Source organism: Telopea speciosissima, chromosome 5 (genome assembly GCF_018873765.1).
Source record: "Telopea speciosissima isolate NSW1024214 ecotype Mountain lineage chromosome 5, Tspe_v1, whole genome shotgun sequence".
Lineage (NCBI taxonomy): Eukaryota > Viridiplantae > Streptophyta > Magnoliopsida > Proteales > Proteaceae > Telopea > Telopea speciosissima.
The window spans coordinates 700,965-722,079 of record NC_057920.1 but is presented as its reverse complement, the minus strand read 5'-3'; the positions used below and the strand labels follow the sequence as shown (position 1 = coordinate 722,079).

At 38.1% G+C, this 21,115-nt stretch overlaps 2 protein-coding genes across 3 annotated transcripts in view; one reads left to right on the top strand and one right to left on the bottom strand.

Moving 5' to 3' along the window:
• Positions 1 to 7,895, top strand: part of LOC122662368 (protein MICRORCHIDIA 2-like) — a 72,521-nt gene extending 64,626 nt beyond the window's left edge. The window contains exons 15-19 of one of the 2 annotated variants that reach the window (XM_043857983.1): positions 3,810 to 3,874; positions 3,914 to 4,152; positions 4,530 to 4,618; positions 7,629 to 7,671; positions 7,785 to 7,895. In XM_043857983.1, the coding sequence (XP_043713918.1) occupies positions 3,810 to 3,874; positions 3,914 to 4,152; positions 4,530 to 4,618; positions 7,629 to 7,671; positions 7,785 to 7,886 (538 nt within the window). In that variant the 3' untranslated portion in view covers positions 7,887 to 7,895. Of the gene's footprint in view, positions 1 to 3,809; positions 3,875 to 3,913; positions 4,153 to 4,529; positions 4,619 to 4,973; positions 5,263 to 7,628; positions 7,672 to 7,784 lie in introns of those variants that run through there. The other variant, XM_043857982.1, reaches the window with a different exon arrangement.
• A 10,758-nt stretch (positions 7,896 to 18,653) lies between these two features.
• On the bottom strand, positions 18,654 to 20,647 carry LOC122661233 (protein SHI RELATED SEQUENCE 1-like). The gene is made up of 2 exons (XM_043856575.1): positions 19,820 to 20,647; positions 18,654 to 19,158 (listed from the first exon to the last, which is right to left on the bottom strand). The coding sequence occupies exons 1-2, from the start codon at positions 20,511 to 20,513 to the stop codon at positions 18,767 to 18,769; spliced, it is 1,086 nt and encodes a 361-aa protein (XP_043712510.1). The 5' UTR covers positions 20,514 to 20,647; the 3' UTR covers positions 18,654 to 18,766.
• Positions 20,648 to 21,115: the final 468 nt, after the last annotated feature.

Sequence of the window (21,115 nt, the reverse complement as noted above, 5' to 3'; positions counted from 1 at the left end):
ACAAGTTAGAAACTAGATTCCTAGCTACAAAAGGTAACTAACATAGACAAGGAATAGGAAACAAAACTAATCTAGGAAACTAACAAAAGAAGGAACCCACAAGTACTATATGTCACTAGCCAGACTAAAGTATGTACAAGACACATATGTACCCGCACGGGACATATGTGCCATGCACCCCTTACAACATATATGGTAGACTTTAACACTCCCCCTCAAGCTGGAGCATACAAGTGATGTAGTCCTAGATTGGTAGATAATCCAACTAGGAGCCAGTAATCACGATCTGCTATGAACTGGTAAATTGGGTAGGTCAAAATTGGGATTTTTGGTCAAATTAGGGTTAGGCTTTAATGGAACCTAGGGTTTGATGGTATGGTTAGTAGGGGAGTCTATCAGTGAAGGTTATGTCAAGTTTTAATGGGGGATAGTACGCTGGAATTGAAATGCAGCAATTTAGGGTTAGGTCTGGGCAGAATTTGGGTTATGGGAATGATGCTCAGAGTTGGAGGGGATGCTAGGGTTTAGTTTAGAGGATTAGAAGAAGAATGGGTTTGGGTTGGGGATGATGCACTTACTTGTTGTCTAAAAGTAGAATCTTGACCCTTGCAAAGAATTTCCAGCAGCTGAGTATGTATCTTCAAGAGATCGTCTAGGGCAGAACGGGAGCTTGAATGGAGATTTATGGAATGGGGTTGGGGAAAGCTATCTCAGCCTGGGCATCTCACCCATCCTATCTCAGGAATTTCACACAGCCTCAAGCCAATATTTCAGTAATCAAATTCGTGTACTGTGCTGGCCTCTCTTACAAATTTATATAGAAGACTCTATAATAGGCTGACACTAAAAAGGAAAGACCTAACCCTATCCTTAACTAATAAGGTGACCGAAATTGTCTAAGAATAAAGAAATTAGACTCAAAACAGGACTCTAACTAAACTAAGGAAGTAAATCCCGTTTTCCTACTTTCTACCCATATTGTAGGCCCATTAAATTGACCAATTACAAAGTAAACCCATGGGATCAAAGTCCCAATACATTTATGACCCAAACCAAAGCTTATTTCCACCAAAATAAGCCCCAAGTGATTTATCTACATCAACAAGTCACCCATGCCCAGCCTGAAACAATTCTTACAGAAAGCAGGCCCAAAAAGAGGCTTAATGATCACAAAGCTGATCAGCTGAAGATCCAAATTGGGTCTGACTTATGGAGCCATTGAAGGTCCACTGCATTATGTGTGTGTGTGTATATATATGTATATACTTCTCTTTTTGTTAGTTTGGAACGCAGTTTTTTGCTTGTTATATTTCTTCTTTAATGCCCCCATGGTGGCGAGAATATGAAAGGCCTTTAACTGATTGGAGAAGGTCCCTCCAAAGGCCTTCATTTTCTGCCATGCAGTGGCTCAGCTGGCACCGAAGCTCCGTGGATTTTTTTTTTTTTGACAGACAAACGGAAAATATCACTAAAAAAAAGATAAAATTATTTACAACTGTGATAATTTCCCATCATATGTGAACTATTTACAACCACAAAAAAAAAAAAAAAATCATTGAAATCCAAAACAGAAAAAAAATGCACCATTGCTTCTCTGAATTTTAGCAGATACTCCTCAAAACTCCAATAGAACCTGATTGCTTCTCGGAAAATACTCCAAAAACTGGAGACACCAAAAAAAAAAAAAAACCTATAGGCTTGGATTTAAGGTGCGCAGCAGAGAATTTCACCTAGAAGATGTAAAAACCAGGCGAGCTTCATATAGTTGACAAGGCATCGCCTAGGCGTTGGTGTGCAGGCACCTTGGTCGCCTAAGTGGGTGCCTAGGCGTCTTGTTGGGGTCATGTTGCGTCCAGGTCCCCTCCAATGCCTTGGGTCACCTAGACGCTGTGACAGCTATGACTCTTCACTAGGTACATTTTCCTCACCTCCAATTGACAGTCCCAATTTCCTCTTTCTCCAAAATTAAACAAGCCATCCTTGTTCAGTAACCCTCTGAAAATGTAAAGAGAATGAGGCAGAACACCTACCAACATGGTTGCTGACAATTTATGGTTCCACCCAATCAACCGGCCTTTACTCATGAATAAAAAATTCAGTTGGATCCAAATTACAGAAAATCACTAGTTGAAACAAACCAAACTCCCAAGGTACAGCGTACAAGTCATGAGAGTGACCACTACAGATCTAAGTGGTAATCCTCAAAGATATGATGATGAACAACAATGACCCCTACTCGTTCTGCTATTCAAATTGGATCCAAATTACCGAAAGTCACTACATGAAACAAACCAAACACCTCAAGGTACAGCGTACAGGTCATGAGAGTGACCACTAGAGATCTAAGGGTTAATCCTCAAAGATGTGATGACGAACAACAACACCCCCTACTCGTTCTGCTACCACATTTATCGGGTATCACCACTCCAGTAGTTTTCTAACTCAATTACATACTTTAGCTTCTGGTTTCATATATTTTGTGTGATTGTCACAGGAAGAAAATACAATATGAAATTATTTTCTTGTTTCTTTTTGCACCTTGGACCGCATCTGCAGTGGCTAGATTCTGATCTACAATAGCTTCTAGTAAACTTCATCTTCATCAACCTCCGTAAACCCTACCAGACAAAACAGTTGGATTGTCTACCACCAGCATCTCACCTCCTCCACTATCAACTGAGCACATGCGCCTTCATCTTCCTCTTCCATTGTAGCTATTTCTATTCCCTTCAGATGATGGATTTCCTTGCAAATATATTGCTGTATCACTCTCCATCATCAATTGAGCTTCATTTAGATCACTCTCTGTAACAGTTCTATGTTGCAGCCCTATTTTCAGCTTGAAAATCTTGTCTCGTAACATTTGCTTCTTGCAACTCATTTCGAAGATCATCATTGTGATGCCAGAAGACCAGACTTACTGGAATAGTAGTTGTGGATGTTGGACATTAGTTGAGATTGTTTCCATGTGGCAAAAAAACCACTGCAGCACTATTTTCCACCATAGTTGTCAAGACAACTAGGCGACCCAAAGCATTGGAGGGGGCGCTTAGGTGCCCTAGGCATGCAGGATATGATTATATGTAGTATGGCAATGATAATTTTATATAATTATGCTTATATGCAAAGTAGAACCCATATCACTGCCATATGATATAATTATGCTAGTAATGCCTTAATATGAGAGAATCAACATATAATAAACAAAATATAGGATATAATATAGAGCATATTCATTGAAAAACAAAGCAGTAAACACAAATCAACGTGAATTCGTGAAGTGTCAATAAGGCGTGCTGTCGCCTTGGACCCATGAAAGAGCCTGGACGCCTAGGCGACGCCTTGTCAACTATGTTTTCCATTACTCTGGTCATTGTCCACACCAGCCTCTGCTTATGTGGCAAGTTTCATCCCAAAACATATTGCACCACCGGGAAATAAAGCTTTGAAAAAAAGTTATAAAAGGTTAAAAATTGTGTAAACAGTTGGATTGCTCAAAATTAAATGGAAAAATTCAATGAATGGTGGGCATCGATTGAGACGAAGCATGAAGTTGATAAATGGACAATCCAGTCCTTAACCTATCTATCCAGTTATGAGAGCAGTTTGAGCTCTCCATGTAGCAGAAAACCAAAGCCTGTGGTGAGAAGCTATGTCTATGGGCCATGGAGAGATATTTTTCATGTATAGCAGGTTAATATGATCAGTTTCAACAAGCTACATGCCTGATTCTAATGTTTAACAGAGAATTTTGTTAATGGTTTGACTGGAATTTTATGGCTGACTGTGATTTGTACTGGAGAATGCAGGACAAAGCACTGTCACTTGATAGGATATCGTGCTCCAGGTTCTTTGCATCATATGCACAGAGAATCTGTTAGAGCTGCCAGTAATATACAAATGCACAGGGAACGCTCTGCTGATCAGCCATCCGTTAGAGTTGCCACTAATATACAGAACGAATTTCCTACTGATCATCATGTCATTGGTAGTTCAGCTAATGCTCAAAAGGAAATGCATACGGATCAACCTGTCATTGGTCTTGCTGCTAACTTGAGGCAAGAATTAAACAATGCACCACCTGGTTTTTGTCTCACTTCTGATGTTCAGGAAGGAATGCCTACTGTTCAACCTGTTATTGGTCTTGCAGCTGTAAGTTTATTTCAAATCCATGTTCCTAGTATATATGCTAATCTTCACGAAGAGCATCTCAGAAACAGTGCCTGTTTAGGTTGGTCTGATGCAAGATAATATGGTTTGTTTCTGAGCTAATAGTTGGAAATGGACTCCTATGTAAACTGGCCTTAGGTTATGGTTTTTGGTTTCTACTTGTATGCGCACGTATGTCTTGGGGTGTAAACATTATATTAATGTCTATTTAAATTTGTGGTATATGTATGTTAGTATCTCCATGTGGTTGTCAGTAGAAGCCTGCTGGATGCATCTATTTAAGCGCATAAACTGTTATTTAGCTGTGGTCTTTTATCAAATAATTCATAGTTTCACATAGTTCATTTTTTATCATGCAGGGCTCCCCTAATGGAGTGGCATCTTCAGATAATTCAGCGACCACATTAGTTGATCAGATATGTGAAGAGAACATACAATTATTTTTGAGGTAATCAAATACAGTTCTTTCTCTTTTTGGCAATCATAGAGTTAGTTGCAAACCATTTTCAAATTAATAATGGCAAATTGTATACAAAGAAAGCCAGAATACGAAACAAACTAGCTAAAGAAGGAACCGGTTGATGAAATAATGCCCTCATGACGATGGGGAAACAACCTGACATATTCCCACTCCAAAAAGTCTGCAACCTCCTGAGCTCTAATTGAATTTTCTACCCCTAAAAAACTACAGAAAACAAGGACAATCACCCTAGAACTATTCCTGTAGACACTTTCAATTCCAGAAAACTGTGAAGGGCCACCACTTGTGGTAAGGTCAAGATAATTCTGATCATTCCATGCAGCCTCTTGCCTCTTTTAAGCCAGAGTCCTTTGGTCCAGACAAATGATCTAGCGATGTTTTCTTCATGGGCCAATGGAGCTCCTAACAATGTTATGCATTGGATACATTTTAAGGAAACATGGGCTTCAAAGCTGTTGCCTTCGTGGAGTCTGCACTTTACTCAAAGAGGCCATTATGGGAAGGTGAAAATAATTCTAATTATTCTATGGAGTCTCTTCACTCTTTTAAGTGATAATCCTCACAATGGTTGCCTGATCTCAAAGACCCCTCACTGACGCCAGAGTCCTTTGAGTCAGAAAAATGTATAGCGATATTGTCTTCGTTGGGCCAATGGAGCTCCTAACAACGTTCTGCATTTGATACATTTAAAGAAACATGCGCTTTGAAGCTGTTGCCTTTGTGGAGTCTGCACTTGTCACCATTTGTAGTTCGGTTCTCTTGTGTAGAACTGAACAACAACAACAACAAACTCAGCCTTATCCCAACTTAATGGGGTCGGTTACATGGATCCAAACAAAACAAAATAGAGAAAACAGAGTTATACTCAAAAAGGTGAAGAAAAGATGGGAGAAGAGGAATGGGGAAAGAGATGAGAGATGACAAAAGGAAAAAGACAAATGGAAGATGGGAAATAAATAGAAAGATGAAAGATAGTAAGAGGAAGAGGCACATCCCAACACGTTAGGACAATCTCAGCTAAATGGGGTCTGCGACATGTATCCTTGCCCTCCAATAGGCTCTATCCGAGGTCATACTTGGGACCAAACCTAGACTATGTATGTCCTTCCTCACCACTTCTATGGTCATTTTAGGTCTGCCTCTCGCTCTTTTAGCTCCTTCAATCTGAATCATATCACTCCTCCTTACTGGGGCTTCCCTAGGCCTCCTTTGAATATGATTGTACCACCTTAAACGACTCTCTCGGAGCTGTCATTGATCAGGGCAATTCCCAAGTCCTTGTTTTTCCACAAATCCATCTTAACATCCTCATCTCTGCTACACAAAGCTTATCAATATGACATTTCTTAACTGCCCAACATTCTGCCCCATACATCATGGCTGGATGAACAACAGTCCTATAGAACTTTCCTTTAAACTTAAGAGGAATACGTCGGTCACACAACACTTCGGATGCACCTCTCCACTTCATCCATCCACTTTAATTCTCTGTGAAACATCATTGTCTATGTCACATTTTTTATTTATGATTAACCCCAGATATCTAAAATAGTCACTTTGCGGTATCTCTCTTTCCTCAATTCGCACCATATTAGTATCCATCAAAGTATGACTAAAATTACACATCATATACTCCGTCTTCGTTCTACTAATCTTAAAGCCTCTTGTTTCCAAGGTTGACCTCCAAAGCTCTAACTTAGAGTTAATCCCTTCTTTTGTCTCATACACCAAATCGATATCATCGGCGAAGAGCATACACCATGGGACATCATCTTGAATGCTCTTGGTTATATCATCCATGATAAGCGCAAAAAGGTAAGGACTTAAGGCTGAACCCTGATGTAATCCAATCGTAATTGGGAATTCTTTGCCTTGACCTCCCACAGGTCTCACACTAGTCACCACGCCCTCATACATATGTTTAATGACATCCACATAGTTACTTGACACCCCCCTCTTCACTAGATCATGTTGGATTAGATCTCTAGGGACTCGATCATAGGCTTTTTCCAAGTCGATAAAGGCCATATGGAGATCCTTCTTGCTATCTTTATATCTTTCCATAAGCAGCCTCAATAAGTTGATAGCTTTTGTCTCCTCAATAAGTAGACTCTGATTTTCATGCTACTTTGGTATAAACACCGAGTCACTTGTGACTTGGACAAACTTGGACCAAGTCTGGTCATTTTTTTAAATACTGGCCGAGTCTTCATGATTCTTAATCAGGTTTTGCCATTTTTTTGACTTATCTTGGCGATTCAACCAAGTCAAAACTTGGTTTTCCAACGATAGTAGGAACTATACTTGTTTAATATTTTCTGTTTTTTTCCAGTACTTAATAAAACTTAAAGGGTAGATTGTAGTTCATGATAGTGTGGATTGTGGAATGGCCCTTGATAGCATCAATTGTAGCCTCCTTAGTGGTTTGGACAAGGGTTAGTGGTACAAACTCTTTCTGCCATTTGGTGGAATGCTTTAGCCCTTTCTCTTTTCTTAATTTTATTTTGCGTAGAATTTGGCTGGACATTGTACACAGTCTCTCTTAAACTTCTTCTTCGTTGTGTGTATGCTCTTGCTCCTGCTCAATCTTTCTACTTTCTATTAGCTTTCAATATCCATGATTCCGTAATACTTAGTATTGATCTTCATGAGTCCAGTAATGAGTTATCCAAGTTTTGGGCATTCATCATAGATGATGTAGATATGGTTGTATTTACTTCTCTTTATTAACTTTTGGGGAATGTGATGGAGTCCAACCAACACCATGCTTATACACAAAGTCAACAATTAAAATCTTGATAGCTTGCAAATTGAAAATTCTTAGGAGAATCTATTGTAATGGCAAGACTTATCAAAAAAAAAAAAAATTTGAGGGGGGGGGGGGGGAATCTTTTGTACTGGGCAAGTGTTGTTTGTCCTGTCATAGGTGCTGTACTTTTATTGTTGATATGAACCAAAAGCAAACCTTCTTGAACAGGTGTGAAGAGCACATACAGCAGGAGAATGATTTAATACAGACGGTATGTAAAATGATGCATCTGTAAGCTTATTCACGGTATTTCCGTTAATTGGAATGAATATTTTCAAGTAGTAACCAGTTTATATCTGCTTTCATGTTTCCGGATTATTCCAGATCGCGGGACTAGAGAAGGAATTGGAAGAAACCAGAAGAAAATGCACTCAACTTTCTTCATATTTAGAAAGTCAAAGGAAGCTACAAACTGATAAGGTTTGATACCACTAATAATCTTATGAGTGTATAGGTCACTATGGCATTGTTTTATCAGTTTCACGGAAGTCTTCCCTGCTCCAAAATTTGCAAGACAGAGCAGGTAGGGAGACAGCATTTATTGCTTTATATGTGATATGTCTGCAATTTCCTTTGTTTCTATGGAAAGCTAGAATTGGCCTCTGTGTATTGCCGGTATCATGTTCTTGTAGGTTGGAAGTCATGCAACTGCAATCCATTGGTGTTTTTTTAACTGGGTTGGTGTAATTAGAAGGTTTTGACAACCATAGGTTTGGATACGCAGGTGCTGAAATTCTTTTTAACAAGTTAAAAATGACTCGTGACCTTTGGAGCTGTAACTGTAACTTGTTTTGTCTAGTCCAAGTTCTTCCGTGACCAAACTTCTTGCTTTTCAATCTTGGGAACAATTCTTCTGGGTGGCACGCCCAAAACAGCATCTCTTGGCAAAAGCTCTAGTTTGCCACTGACAAACTGGATTTTGGGCTGAAACTTGACATGTGAATGGGAAACTAAGGATTACCTGTCCACAAATTTTGGGCCATATCCAACATTGCCATGTGGCAGATTTTTAGGCAAATCAGTTAAGCATATCCAGTCACTAGATATACTTTGCCGTTATTGAATTAGCTTAGTATGGTTTAAGCTCAAGAGAGAATAATTACCTGCATTGCGTTTCCTCAAGGGCAAAGCTGCAAAACTAGCAACAAGTTCTGCACAAGTCGAAAAATTAACTTCAATATTTAGCCTTACCTAATTAACAAATGGGAAAAAGGACTGTCCGGGAGTGTAGTTCTCGTGCCCAAGCACATGATGGTGTGAAATGACTGCCCACCCTCTATGAAAAGAAGAAATCTCAACCTTATTGATGTTTTCTCATATGCTCCCATTGGCCCCGTGTTGGGAGCCAATCTTCCAGACAGAAAACTCCTCACCTTGTCAAATTTCCCCTCTTGGAATGCATTAGGTTAAATGTTCAATTCGGGCAATTTTCATTCTGTTGATGATGATTATAGAAAAAGGTAGTTATCGATGCAACAATATAAGGTGATGTCTTCTAATATCACAAGATAATTATGCATCATCCATTTTTACGGTTTTTTTAATCTAAACTGTTTGATTCTCACTCAGAGTTGAGAAATATTGATACACATACATGGACTTACACAGGATGTGCCTCAATACAAAAGGGAGTATTTGATTGGATTAAACTCTCAAATTTTATTTGTGGCTAATCAAAACCATGTCTTCTCTATCCATCTGTCAGAGTAAATATATCAATCATTTGGCCACATGGCATAATGTCTTGTGATTTGAAAAATAAGAAACCTTTGTGACAACAATACGTTAAAATTCTCATTTCATCTTAAAAAAGACAAAAAAGGGTACAGCTTTGTTCTTTCACCAAGTACACTTTGGTTTTTGATTGGGTTGAGGTTGTGAACACGTTTGGCCAGTGATTTCTGCTAGGTGACTCCTTAAAATGGACACATCAACCAACAATGGCCTCTACCGATGCTAAGCTGGTTTGGTGTCCCACAGCCATCAAATTGAATAGATGAAGAAATCCTCAGATAACTCACATGTCAAATTTGATACAATCTCAACGTGTAAGGCCTGTTCTATATTTAATAGTCATGTGTGTGTATATATATATTCTCTCCCTTCACCCATATTCGTTTTCTATGTGATCATGTGATTGGATTCATGTGTCATCATATAAACTCACATCCTATTGTATAAGGTTGAAACTATACTCTGTCGTGTCAACCTTATGTACTTGGTGGCCATAAAGAAGGAATTCTTTCTTCACCATGGGTGAAGTAAACTTGGTTCTTGTTATAATATTATTCGAGTACATGTGTCATGTAATCTATAGGGTCCAGCAGTTTCAGCTCATGCCTTAACTGAAGCTGCAGTCTTTCAGTCTCTCTAGTCATGTTAGCCTTATTTTCACAAACAAACATTGATGTCTACTTTGAAAAACAATCGAGATCGTTAAAAATAGGGAGCTGGATCTGGTGTATCATAAGAGTTTTCATTTTCTATTGATTTCTATGGTTTGGATCCCAAAAAAAAAAATATATATCTTGAATGAGATATTTAACTTTGGGGATGATTCGAAAAAGAAATATTTTGGGTTCTACATCTTTTTTTTTTTTTATGAAAAGAATGAATTTTTTTATTTTATTTTTATCGAAGTGAAAAAAACAAAATCAGCTTAGATCTCTTGGGGGAATGATTTAGAATATCCAAGACCCAAAATAGTGGTATTTGCTAGCAACAAAATAATAAAAACAATCAATCCATATAGATTGATCCAAAATCTGATTCAAATCCAATATAACATCTATGGATACATAAAAATTGTATTGAATCGATTTCTTTTAATGAATATATTTGATTGTGCATCTTGTTGTAATCAAAGCGTTAAACTGAAAAGTAGTGGCTGTTTTTTTCAAAAGTTTTTTAGTTAAAGCAAAAAATAGTTTCAACATAATCTCAAAATAACTTACCATTGTATCAATCTCAAGAGTTGCCATTTTGTCGAACGTTTTTTTTTTTAATACACAGTTAAAATGAATGAATTTTACCCCTGTTGAAGGAAACAAAAAAAATGTATTTGTATTATGAGGACACAACATAACGTTTCAATTTTTTTTTTTTCACTTTGGTTACAATAAGATTTTCCCTTAAAAATAAGACAATGACAGCTCTTGAGGTTGATATAAAAAGTCATGTAGGATGAAATTCCTTAAATCGGCTACACAACAAATCAAGTGGAATTGGAAAATTTTTAACACAAATCCCAAACCTTAAAAAATGTAAGACTATCAAGAGAACGCTTTGGATTATCGAGGGTGCATGAACATACATGGAAGGTATCTAATGGCTTCTTAGATAGATCCGGATGGGTTTTTGGATTATTTTTGTACAATTATTTTATTTTGATAGAATCAAACAGTATTTTGATAAACAATTCTTTTGAGGCTGAAGCTAGATGTCCCCTTAAGGGCCTAAAGAATGTTTTTTGACTTAGGATGGACTTATGTTAATATTTGGAATGTTTCTCAGCCTTTGCAGGATGTGCTTTCGGACCCAGCATCCCACCCATGGCCCTGAAACTCCACTCACATTTTATCTTAAACAATTTCTCTAGTGCAAAAACTTTCTTTTTGTAAAGATGTGGATTTCAATCTGTGCTCTCTTCTTAATCTACTGCCACTTAAATCATGTAACTCTAAGGTTCTAGTTTATGCTTTTGGAATCATATACGATATAATTTCTCTTGCTCTTTAATATTATTTTTATTTCTTTTTCTCATAAAAAAATTGTCTGAAATTTCATATATGGTCAATGGGAAAATGCTTTCTGCAGTTGGGGAGCAAGATGCGCCCAGACACATGGGGGTGGGTAGAATAGCTAGCCCACCCCCTTGAATGACCGAAATGGCTACCCTGTCCCACCCCATGTGTTTGGGCGCAGCTTGCACCCCTGTGCGCTCCCAAGCAAAGAACATCGCCTCATGGTCTATTTAGATAATTCACTAGATATCGGGTGGTCGGATTTTATCACATCACTCTTTCACACGGTGAAACTAATACTGTGTTTGGTATGCATTCTAGGTCGATTTCGCATTCTTAGGCTATAAAAACCACTAGTTTTATCATCTGAAAATGCAAAATCCACTAGGAATGCCAAACACTGCTAAGTTTGTCAATTAAGATGCATAAAACTTTTTACCTTCCCAAATATGTAGGAGGACAGCACAATATATGCTGATTTTGTCCATAAAAGCTGACACGTGGTTCATTCATTTAACGGTTAAGATGGCTAAATCAGCTATCAATGTGGCGGGAAGAAAGGTGCACACAGAGGTTCGGAGAAATATGTGCTAACATTTACTCTTTTGGATCAGCATATAATTAGCACATGTTAAGGAAAAGGGTGGGATTAAAATCCTCTGCAATCCCTTCATTTTGCGGTGCCTTGTGGTTTGGACTTGAAAGCTTGAGAAGTGGAAAATGTTTCATCGAACAGTGTGAATTTAATTGACCTAATTTTTTTTTTCTTTTTATTTTCTCTTTCTTCTCAAGCTCGGCACTGTTGGTTGTTGCATCTTTCACTCGTCAAGCTCTCAGGCTCGAACTGCAAGGCATGACAAGATTAAGGCATAAGTGCCCCGTTAGGGTGAGAAGGAATTTGTATGTCACAATATTTTGCGGTGAGTCATGCTCACACTCATTTGTGTTAGGTATACAAATCCTTCACCTTTTGTCTCCATTCTGGGCTTTTTTTTTTTTGATAAACACCCCCCCCCCCCCAAAAAGGGTTGAACTCATGACCTCTTAATTGTGAGGTATTGAAATACCCCTTGAGGTTTCTTACCAACTTGTGTTGAGACTCTCTAGACTTTTGCTAAATTAATTTTCCATTCTCATGCAAAGAAAGGGAAAAGAGGAGAGAGGGGGAAGAATGTACAACAAATCCAATCAAACGGCCTACAAAAAATTACACAAATGAGCAAAAACTCAAAATGAGGATCTCTGGCCAAAACAATGAAGAAGCTGAAGAAACACAACAAAAGCTCCCGTAAGAGACTATAGAATTGATAGCAACCAGAAGAGAATTTCTTTGCAACCATGGAACTTGGATATCCTACATCCAACACTACATGAGCGACAATAAACTTAAGGTATGGTTCCACTGTATCCCTAAACTCTAAGATTTTCCGCCACACCCGAGAGCAGTTCTTCATAATCTGAGTTGCCCACAAGGAGTCATTATTTGGATCCAGATCTCTTACGGCCCAGCTGCCCGTAGCAGCCTGTGTGATGTGACAGGACCACATGCGCAATGATCACCTTACCCCTGCTCGAGCAAGGCGTTGGACAGGGGGTAAGGTGGTCATTGCGCGCACAACCCAGTTTGCATCTCACACGCTGCTACGGGCAGCTGGGCCATAGACGTTCTATATTGGTCATTATTTGGGTACTAGTGATACACCCATTTCACCCAAAGGCTCTCCCTTTCTTGGACCACATCCACCAAATCTGCTTTACAATTCCCACCTAATTCATGTCACTAATTCTTTTAATGCCCAAACCACCCTCTCTTAGGTCTAATAACGGCCTCCCAAGAAATGAAGTGGATCGTCCGGTCTATGTCGTGGTCAGACCATAGGAAATTAGTAAACATAGATTCCAATTTCTTCTTGACCTTCCCAGAGAGGAAATTATGCCAATCAAGTAAATGTAACCACCTTGGAAGACAGAATTGATAAGCTGTCCACCCTTCAATTTCCCAAATTCAAAATTTTTTTCCTTTACAGGACCAATAATCTCAACATCGATCATCAACAAGGGAAGGTGTGAACCAGGAGGAGTAATGGGTGTTTACGCATTACAAGCTACCATGTGCGCTAGACACTTTCACAATCTAACTGTATTATTAGTTTTAGTTCTACCAAACAAAAAAACAAAAAACTGTATTATTAGTTTTTAATTTTCAGACAGATTTTGTTGTTTTGTATCTCCATTAATTTGCACACAGCTGGAAATTACTTATTTTTTCCCAACAGGTGTTTTAATCAAAATTAAAGTCGTTGCTAGGATTTATAACGAATTATTGGGCAACCAACCCATCTAAACTTGGATTAATTAGTTTTTAGTTTTCAGACTTTTTTTCTTTTGGGGGTTGAAATCCTCTTTCAGACTTGGTCACAGAAAACCATGGAAGCCTAAAGGCATTGTAAAAGAAAGGTGGATGGGGGGAGAAGTCTGTTCATGAGATCAGTAAAATGTGGAGGCAAAGAATAGAATTTCTTCACATATGATGTTCTTCTTCTTCACCATTAATTGCGTGTGACTTTTACACAATTCGTCTTAGCTTTTGATCGGGTTGTATCTGTTCAGCGCATGAACCTCTCAACCCTTTTTTAAATTCTGTTTGTTTCTGGGAGTTGTTCGGAGTTGTTGGTTCATTTGAGATTGAAATCCTCTCTCTTAACTGCTCTTTTATGTTTCAAATTCCATTGGCCATCGAACCCAACTCACTTTATAACTTTATATACACCATTCTTCCTATTGCAGTAAGAGAGTTTTGAGGATGGGATATATACCCCTTGAAATAGATCATAATTTTATTTTTTTTTGCCGAAATACCCATAAACAAAATTTTCAAACTGGTAGCATTTTTTTAGCCCTAATTAGTTTTGTATTCAAGATTCCCAAATCCTTCAAAACTTTTCCAAAATTTGGAAATTTTCAATTTCAAAGAGGGAAGAGAGGGAGTGACATGGTGGATGTTAGCTTACGGTATATAGGCGATGTGCCCAGCCTTTTCCCAAGAATTTTAGAAGGGCGAAGTAAACAACTAATGTGGAATAATAGGATAGCAGAAAACAAAAATACCTGGTTTTCCTTCATCATGTTTAATATATGGGATTCTATCCATTCAGATACGCCTGAAAGGCTGAAAGGGTATCAGGAGAGTATTTTGGGGTAGAATGATGTGGTAAACCTTCATCACGTGGTGAAGGAATTAAAAATCCATGGCCTTGCACGCACTTTTATTGACCCACGCAGCCCCCAATGAACTAAAAATTCTCCTACAGGCACTCTTATTGACCCCACACTGATGCAGGCACTACACAACCGATCTCTTGCCCATGAAAATTTTAAAAATAAGGAGTGATTGGCTAAATTGGTATATCAGTACTTGATTTCTAGGATTACGGCATACTTAAACCCTAATTGGGGCATGAAGAACAATTTTGAAAGTAATTTGTATTTAGAAAATTTGTTACAAACATTTGTCCTTTCACTACAGATGATTAAGAAGCCTTCAATGTGTTTGTGTTAATACCTTGTACCAGAGAACAAGCTAAGAGAGGCCGAACGTCTTTTGCCGAGTACAAGTTGTGTTTGCAAAGAAGTACTTGAAGACTAATACGGTAGAGAGCTATTCATTTAAACTCTACCAGTACTACTCCGGAAGCAAATACATAGTACATACTACATAGGGCCTCGACATCTAAAACATAGCAAACACAGTGCATATGAAGAAGCTAAGCTAGTTAAGCAAGCAACCCACACAGTACTATAGACATTGCACCAGCAGCTGTGCCATTCACCAACAACTCAAAACACCTTTTTCACTTCTTTTTATTCTCTAAAGAAAGAGAAGGTAATTGGGACCACTCTCACACAGCACATCAAACAAACTATCCCCACACAAAATCTATCATTCTTGTGCTTTAGATTCTCACTCTCTAGGCCTCACCCTACTACTCCTAAACCTTGCTATGCCTTCCCCTGCCCCTGCCCTACAGTACTGCTATCCTTTTTTCTATACTGAAACCCTAGAAGCAGGATATGTATAATGGCCATTTCCACACCACGCATGACAACCCTACCTCATCACAACATCCATTCGCTCTCGCTTATAACAAATAAAACTTCTCTCTCTCTCTCTCTCTCTCTCTCTCTCTCTCTCATGTGCATATGTAAGGACATTAATCTGTCTCTTCCATCTTTTTGTTTCTAAAGTTACTTTTTCTGGGTTTATACTTTGAAGGAATTATAAGTCTAGCTAGGCATTTAGCTCAGAGTCTTAAAAGAGCGTACCAGTGCACAACGCTCCCGTTACTGCTAGGTCTGGGAGGGGCAAATGTATGCAGCCTTAGCCCCCCAGCTTCACAGAAGAGGCGGTTTCCAAGTTTTAAACCCTCAACCAACAGGTTACAATAGCACAACTTAACCCACCTCTCGCATCAAACCTTTGCAATAGCTAAGTGTCTTGAAAGAAACATGTAAAAACTTTAGTTACAAACACATCTATTACATATGCTTTGTTTGATTTTTCAGGGATTTCCCATGCAACTGATCCTGAATGCTGAAACTACTTTCCTTTCATTTTAGAAAAAAAAAGAGAAAGGGGCGTAGTACCCAGTGTATGAGGCTCCTGCCACTGCGGGGTCAAAAATATAATTGATCGGGCACATAGATGTACATATGAATTTCACATTATTGCTTACTGTCACATGAAATGTGACTAGTGTGAAGCCAACAAAGAAGATCCTCATATATATATATATATCCTAATTTCTTCCTATATATAAGAACTCAGAGGCCTAAATAAGAGTAAATTAAACAGCTAAGACCAAACTAAGTATGAGAAACCAAGGTACAAGAGTGTTAAGAAAGAAAACCGATATCCAGCAACAAAATTTTGAGGTATAAGTTGCATTAATTTTGGCATGAAAACTACACACACTCAACCAATAGCGACCGCCATTATGGTAAATAATCCTTGGCCAACCTAATCATACCAGTGTAAGAAATGTAGTTATACAAGATAATCAACTTTCTAAGAATGCAAAGATTAAAAATTAATCGAATATAAATGTCATCTGATCACATCCTTAAGGCATGCAATAAACCAATAAATTTACTTTGACATCTCATAAGAGGCATATAAATTTACTCTTCCAAGAGATTATCCCGAAGAAAAATTCAGTTAGATAGACTGATTCCTCGAGAGATTTCTATTGGAATTATTCAAATAAAGATTAAGGAATACTGTAATCTCAGTTTAGAGGTGAATTATTTAAATTGAGATTTTTTTTCATCTTCTTTATTGCCCCCCATTCCAAGGTACATATATCTATGTACAGTAACAGAAAGAGAGGAAATACTAGATGACATGTTCCCTAGACTTTCTCTTGTTACAATTATTGTCCTTTTCCAATTGATTGAATAGATGACATCTCATCTAGTGTCATCACTTGCACTCAGACAATAAACACCCCAATGTTTCTTGGATTCATATAATTGGGTAAATTATTAGAGAGAATATCCATACATCTAGACACTTAGGTTAGATGTATCGATATTTCATACTAAGTTTCATCTATTTATCCAGAAAAAAAAATAGGTTACATTTCATGATTTAGATGCAATGGCATATGAATTTATCTCGTTCGTTCTTCTCTCCCCTATGTCCTTTTCATGTCTTTTTTATTTTTTAAATACAAAGTGCGTATAAAATAAAATTATTAACACTCTATGATTGGTCTTTTTCAACAAAAAAAAATGAATGTTATGCTTATGTTCGCGGTATTAAGTAGGAAGCCTTATATGAAAACACTAAATATTTATTGGTATATAAATAAACTATCTATTTCACACTACATACTAATTAAAATTAACTTCTAAGTATGCTAATTCCTTATCAGAGATTTTCAAGTTCACACTTAATATTTTCTAAATACTGTCATACAGATAATATGAAGCTAATTCTTATGGAGCCCATGATATTGAAATAATGATCCAAAGTGTTTAGCCCTTTCCATTTTTTCTGAAAAAAACTTACTCTTTAAGTATTATTTTATGCAATTATATATTCTGGTTCATTGGTTCTTGAGGTTCAAATTCCAAATTAATTTCTAATCCTTTTAGGAGTGCCTATGTATGATTCAAGTGGTTCTCCTATGCATGCATTTGTTTTTTTTGAGTTATTTCGTCCTAAATCTATTGATTACCTTCAAAATCTATTGTACTTATCTTTCGAAAATACGAATGTATTTTAGACCTAAATATATTGGAAGTTTAGAACAAAATCAAATTACAATCTATGATTAAAAGCTCATTATCTTCTGTAAGTCCATCAGATTCCCAATTAATAATCTTTTCTATCATAAAACATTCTTCTTGGAGGAATAACATTCAATCAAAGCTATAATATTCTTCCTGAAGTACAAGAAATAGAAATGAGAAACCCCATCAATCATGAAGGACTCTTACCAGAAAATGGAATAGGGATAAGGTACTTCTTATGTATGGATGGGGTCAGCACTAAACAATAACATAGAATTTTTACTATCAAGCATGTAAAGCAATAAATGATGATTTCATACATGACAGGTCAATCATTTATCTCTCAAAGAGACATCACCTGGAGAAGCTCTGAAGAGGAGAACATGCCATAGGTCAGATAGCTTGTAAATTAGGGTAAAATTCTCAATCTTTCTATTTATTTCACATGAACAAATGAGAGTTTTAGTATCTAAACCCCCCTCTCCCCTTTCCCCATTTCATGTAAAGTTGCAGGTGCATTAAACAAGAACAGTTAAAGAGCATCATTTTCCCATTATATTACCTAATAACTGTAGTATTGAATCTATGGATACAATACTGTATGTGTATATTATACGTATTTAGAGGAAATACTTCCATAATGGAAAGAACAAAAAAATAAGTAGGAGTCAAAAAAGAAGAGAAGCATTGCATAGCCAAAACACCTATATATCTTCCAATGTCAAACCGGCAAAGAAACGGGTAAACTGGAAAAAAGTAGTTTCTACGTTCAAAACCTTGCAGAAAGCAAAATCAAATCCAACCCATTTAAAGAGAAAAACTATAATAAAGAAATTAAAGAAACAATATTGAGACAGAGAGAGAGAGAGAGAGAGACAGAGAAAAAAAAGAAGAAAAAAAAAAGACTATGGAGGCATTTAGTGATGAGTACACAGTAGACACATCTCCACCCACTACATCTTAGAGAGGTTAAAGAACAGAGCTATAAATGCAAGTAAGAAGAAGAAGAAGAAGAAGAAGATGGAGAGGAGCAGATATAACTCACAAATCTGAATTGAAATTCTAACAAACAAATATCCTCATTTCTACTTATCTCCTCCCCTCTCTCTTTCTTGTTCTCTCTTTCTGAGGAAACAACAATAACAACAACAACAACAACAACAACAACTAACAATGTAGATTGTAGAGAATAATGTAAAGATAAGGGTGATTGATTGAAGGTTGGTTAGAAGGGGGAGAAGGAAGAAGCTAAGTAAGGAAGGTGGAAGGTCAAGATCTTGGGGGTGGGAAGAATTGCGTACCGGCCAAGAAGGCGTTGAGGGGTGTTGGGTAGAGAGATGAAGGATCAAGCATTGCTGCAGCTGTTGTAGCAGCAGCAGTAGTGGTAGCAGCGGCTGTAATGAGATTACGAGGAGTTGCTCCTCCTCCTCCTCCTCCAATTACTCCAACACCACCACCAGCGGAGGAACTTTCTCCGGGACCATAATGGTGGTGAACATCGGGACCTTGATCGTAAAGTACACCTTTGAAGACATGTCCTGCGATATTCACAGCCGTCTGATAAGCATATTGATCGTCGGCATCATCGACGGAACTTACTCTCACGCAACGAAACACCGCCGGAGAGTTCACCTCTGCAGGAAAGTTCCCTACTTCCATACCTGACAAAATTCCAATAATAATAATAATAATAACATTATTAGTTTTTTTTCTTTTTTAAGAAAAAAAATAAATAAATAAACCACAAGAAAACACAGGAACCTAACACAGAAAAATGAAGAGAAAAGCCAAGATTTATCAGTGAAGATCAGTAATCGTCACTATCACTGCTACAACAACAACTACTACTACTACTACTGACTAACAGTAGATTCTGAGAAGAAAAAGAGAAGAAGGAAAAAGGTAAAGAAAGGAAGGGAAAGAAGAAAGAAAAAGCTGGTCTTAATTAGAAGGAGAAGGAGAAGGAGAAGGAGAAGACACAGAGAGATCTCTCATTCGCACGCCAAGTATCACCTACGACATAGTTTTTGTGGATAACATCGAATGGGCTTTCTCTCCAAGTCTCCATCCATCCATCTCGGTATTTGTCTCAAATCCTTTGTTTCTTTTCTTTTATATATATATATTTATTATTATCTTCACAGATTCATTTCTAAGTTTTCAACTATAAATATATATATATATTGTTCACCATATCCATCCATCCATCCTTCCTTCCTTCCGTGTAGTCGTCTATCCAATCTTTCTATCAAGTCTTTTCCAAGTGTGTGTGTGTGTGTGTATGTGTGAGAGAGAGATTATGATGATGAAGAGGAACTGTACCTGACGTGTTGGTGGGTAAACGAGTGCAGGCGAGGGAAGGAGCAGCACTGTGATGCTGTTCTCTCTGCCTTTTGGGATTCTCTCCTCGGTGGTGGTGGTGGTGTTGGTGTTGGTGTTGGTGTTGTTGTTGCTGTTGCTGTTGTTGAATAGGGGCGAGCTGTTGTTGCCGTTCACGCCTTCTAGAAGCAGGGACCCAAGTGCTCTTGACGTGAGTCGGGCACTGAAACCCTCGGCTCTTGCAACAAGTTCTACACCTCATATGAACGCAATCCTTCTTCGCTTGGTTTCCACAGTCTTGGCAGCTCATCCCTCCTCCCACTCCAATTCCTTGCCTCATCATCGTTCTACTCACACTCCCAATTCCTTCTCCTTCTCCTGCGGCTGTGTTTGGTCTCCAACTCAACTCATCGGAATCTGAGATGGAAATATTACCCCGACTAGGACCCACACCCAAGGCGGACGCCGAGTAGATGTTGTCTTGTAACCGTTGATGATGATGATGGTGATGGTGATGATGATGAAGTTGCCATAGCTCGAAACCCTTGTTGTTGTTGTTGTTGTTGTTGTTGTTGTTGAAAGAGATCTCGTCGTTTCTGTATAGGAATAGGCTTTCCGGAGGAATTTCGTTGGCTGGTGGTGGTTGTTGTTGTTGGTTGTTGCTTCCTCTTCCCCAACCTAGTGAAAACCCAGCCATTGCTTCCACTCTGAAGCTGAGGCAAACTCCAATTGGGACTGAAAATCCATAGCAGAAGCTCACCTGGGGTTACGCCCCTTTCTAGAAATTCCTCTTTTTTTTTTTTTTAAAGTTCAGATCAGATGGTCTAGTACTTCTTCCTTCTTCTCTTTCTCTTCTGCTGCTCCTCTACTTCCTCTTTAGCGTATGCTTGCGCCTGACCTTTTGAGCTTCTGGGTTTGAATTGTTTAAAAGTGTGTGTGTGTGTGTGTGTGTTTGTTGTTTTGTTTTATTTTCAGGAGTTTGGGTGCTTGGGAGTTGCGAGAGTGGGATGTGGAGAAGGGAAACACACACTGAGTCACTCTGTTGGTGGGGTTGGGGAAATTAAGGGGTGGATGGGTATTTTTTGGTTTCTTTTTTGTGGTTGTTGGTTTCTTTTTTTTTTTCTTTTTTTTTTTTTTTTTCTTTCCTGATTTTCTATATCTGCTGCTGCTGCTCTATTCTCTGGGTTGTTTCTAGTAAGAGAGAGCTGGGCTGCAGCTTTTTCCAGACACAAGTCGGATTTTATGGGCAGCAGCGTTGATCGTTAGCTTCAATTCCTTTTTCTGCGTTGGAAGCATTAA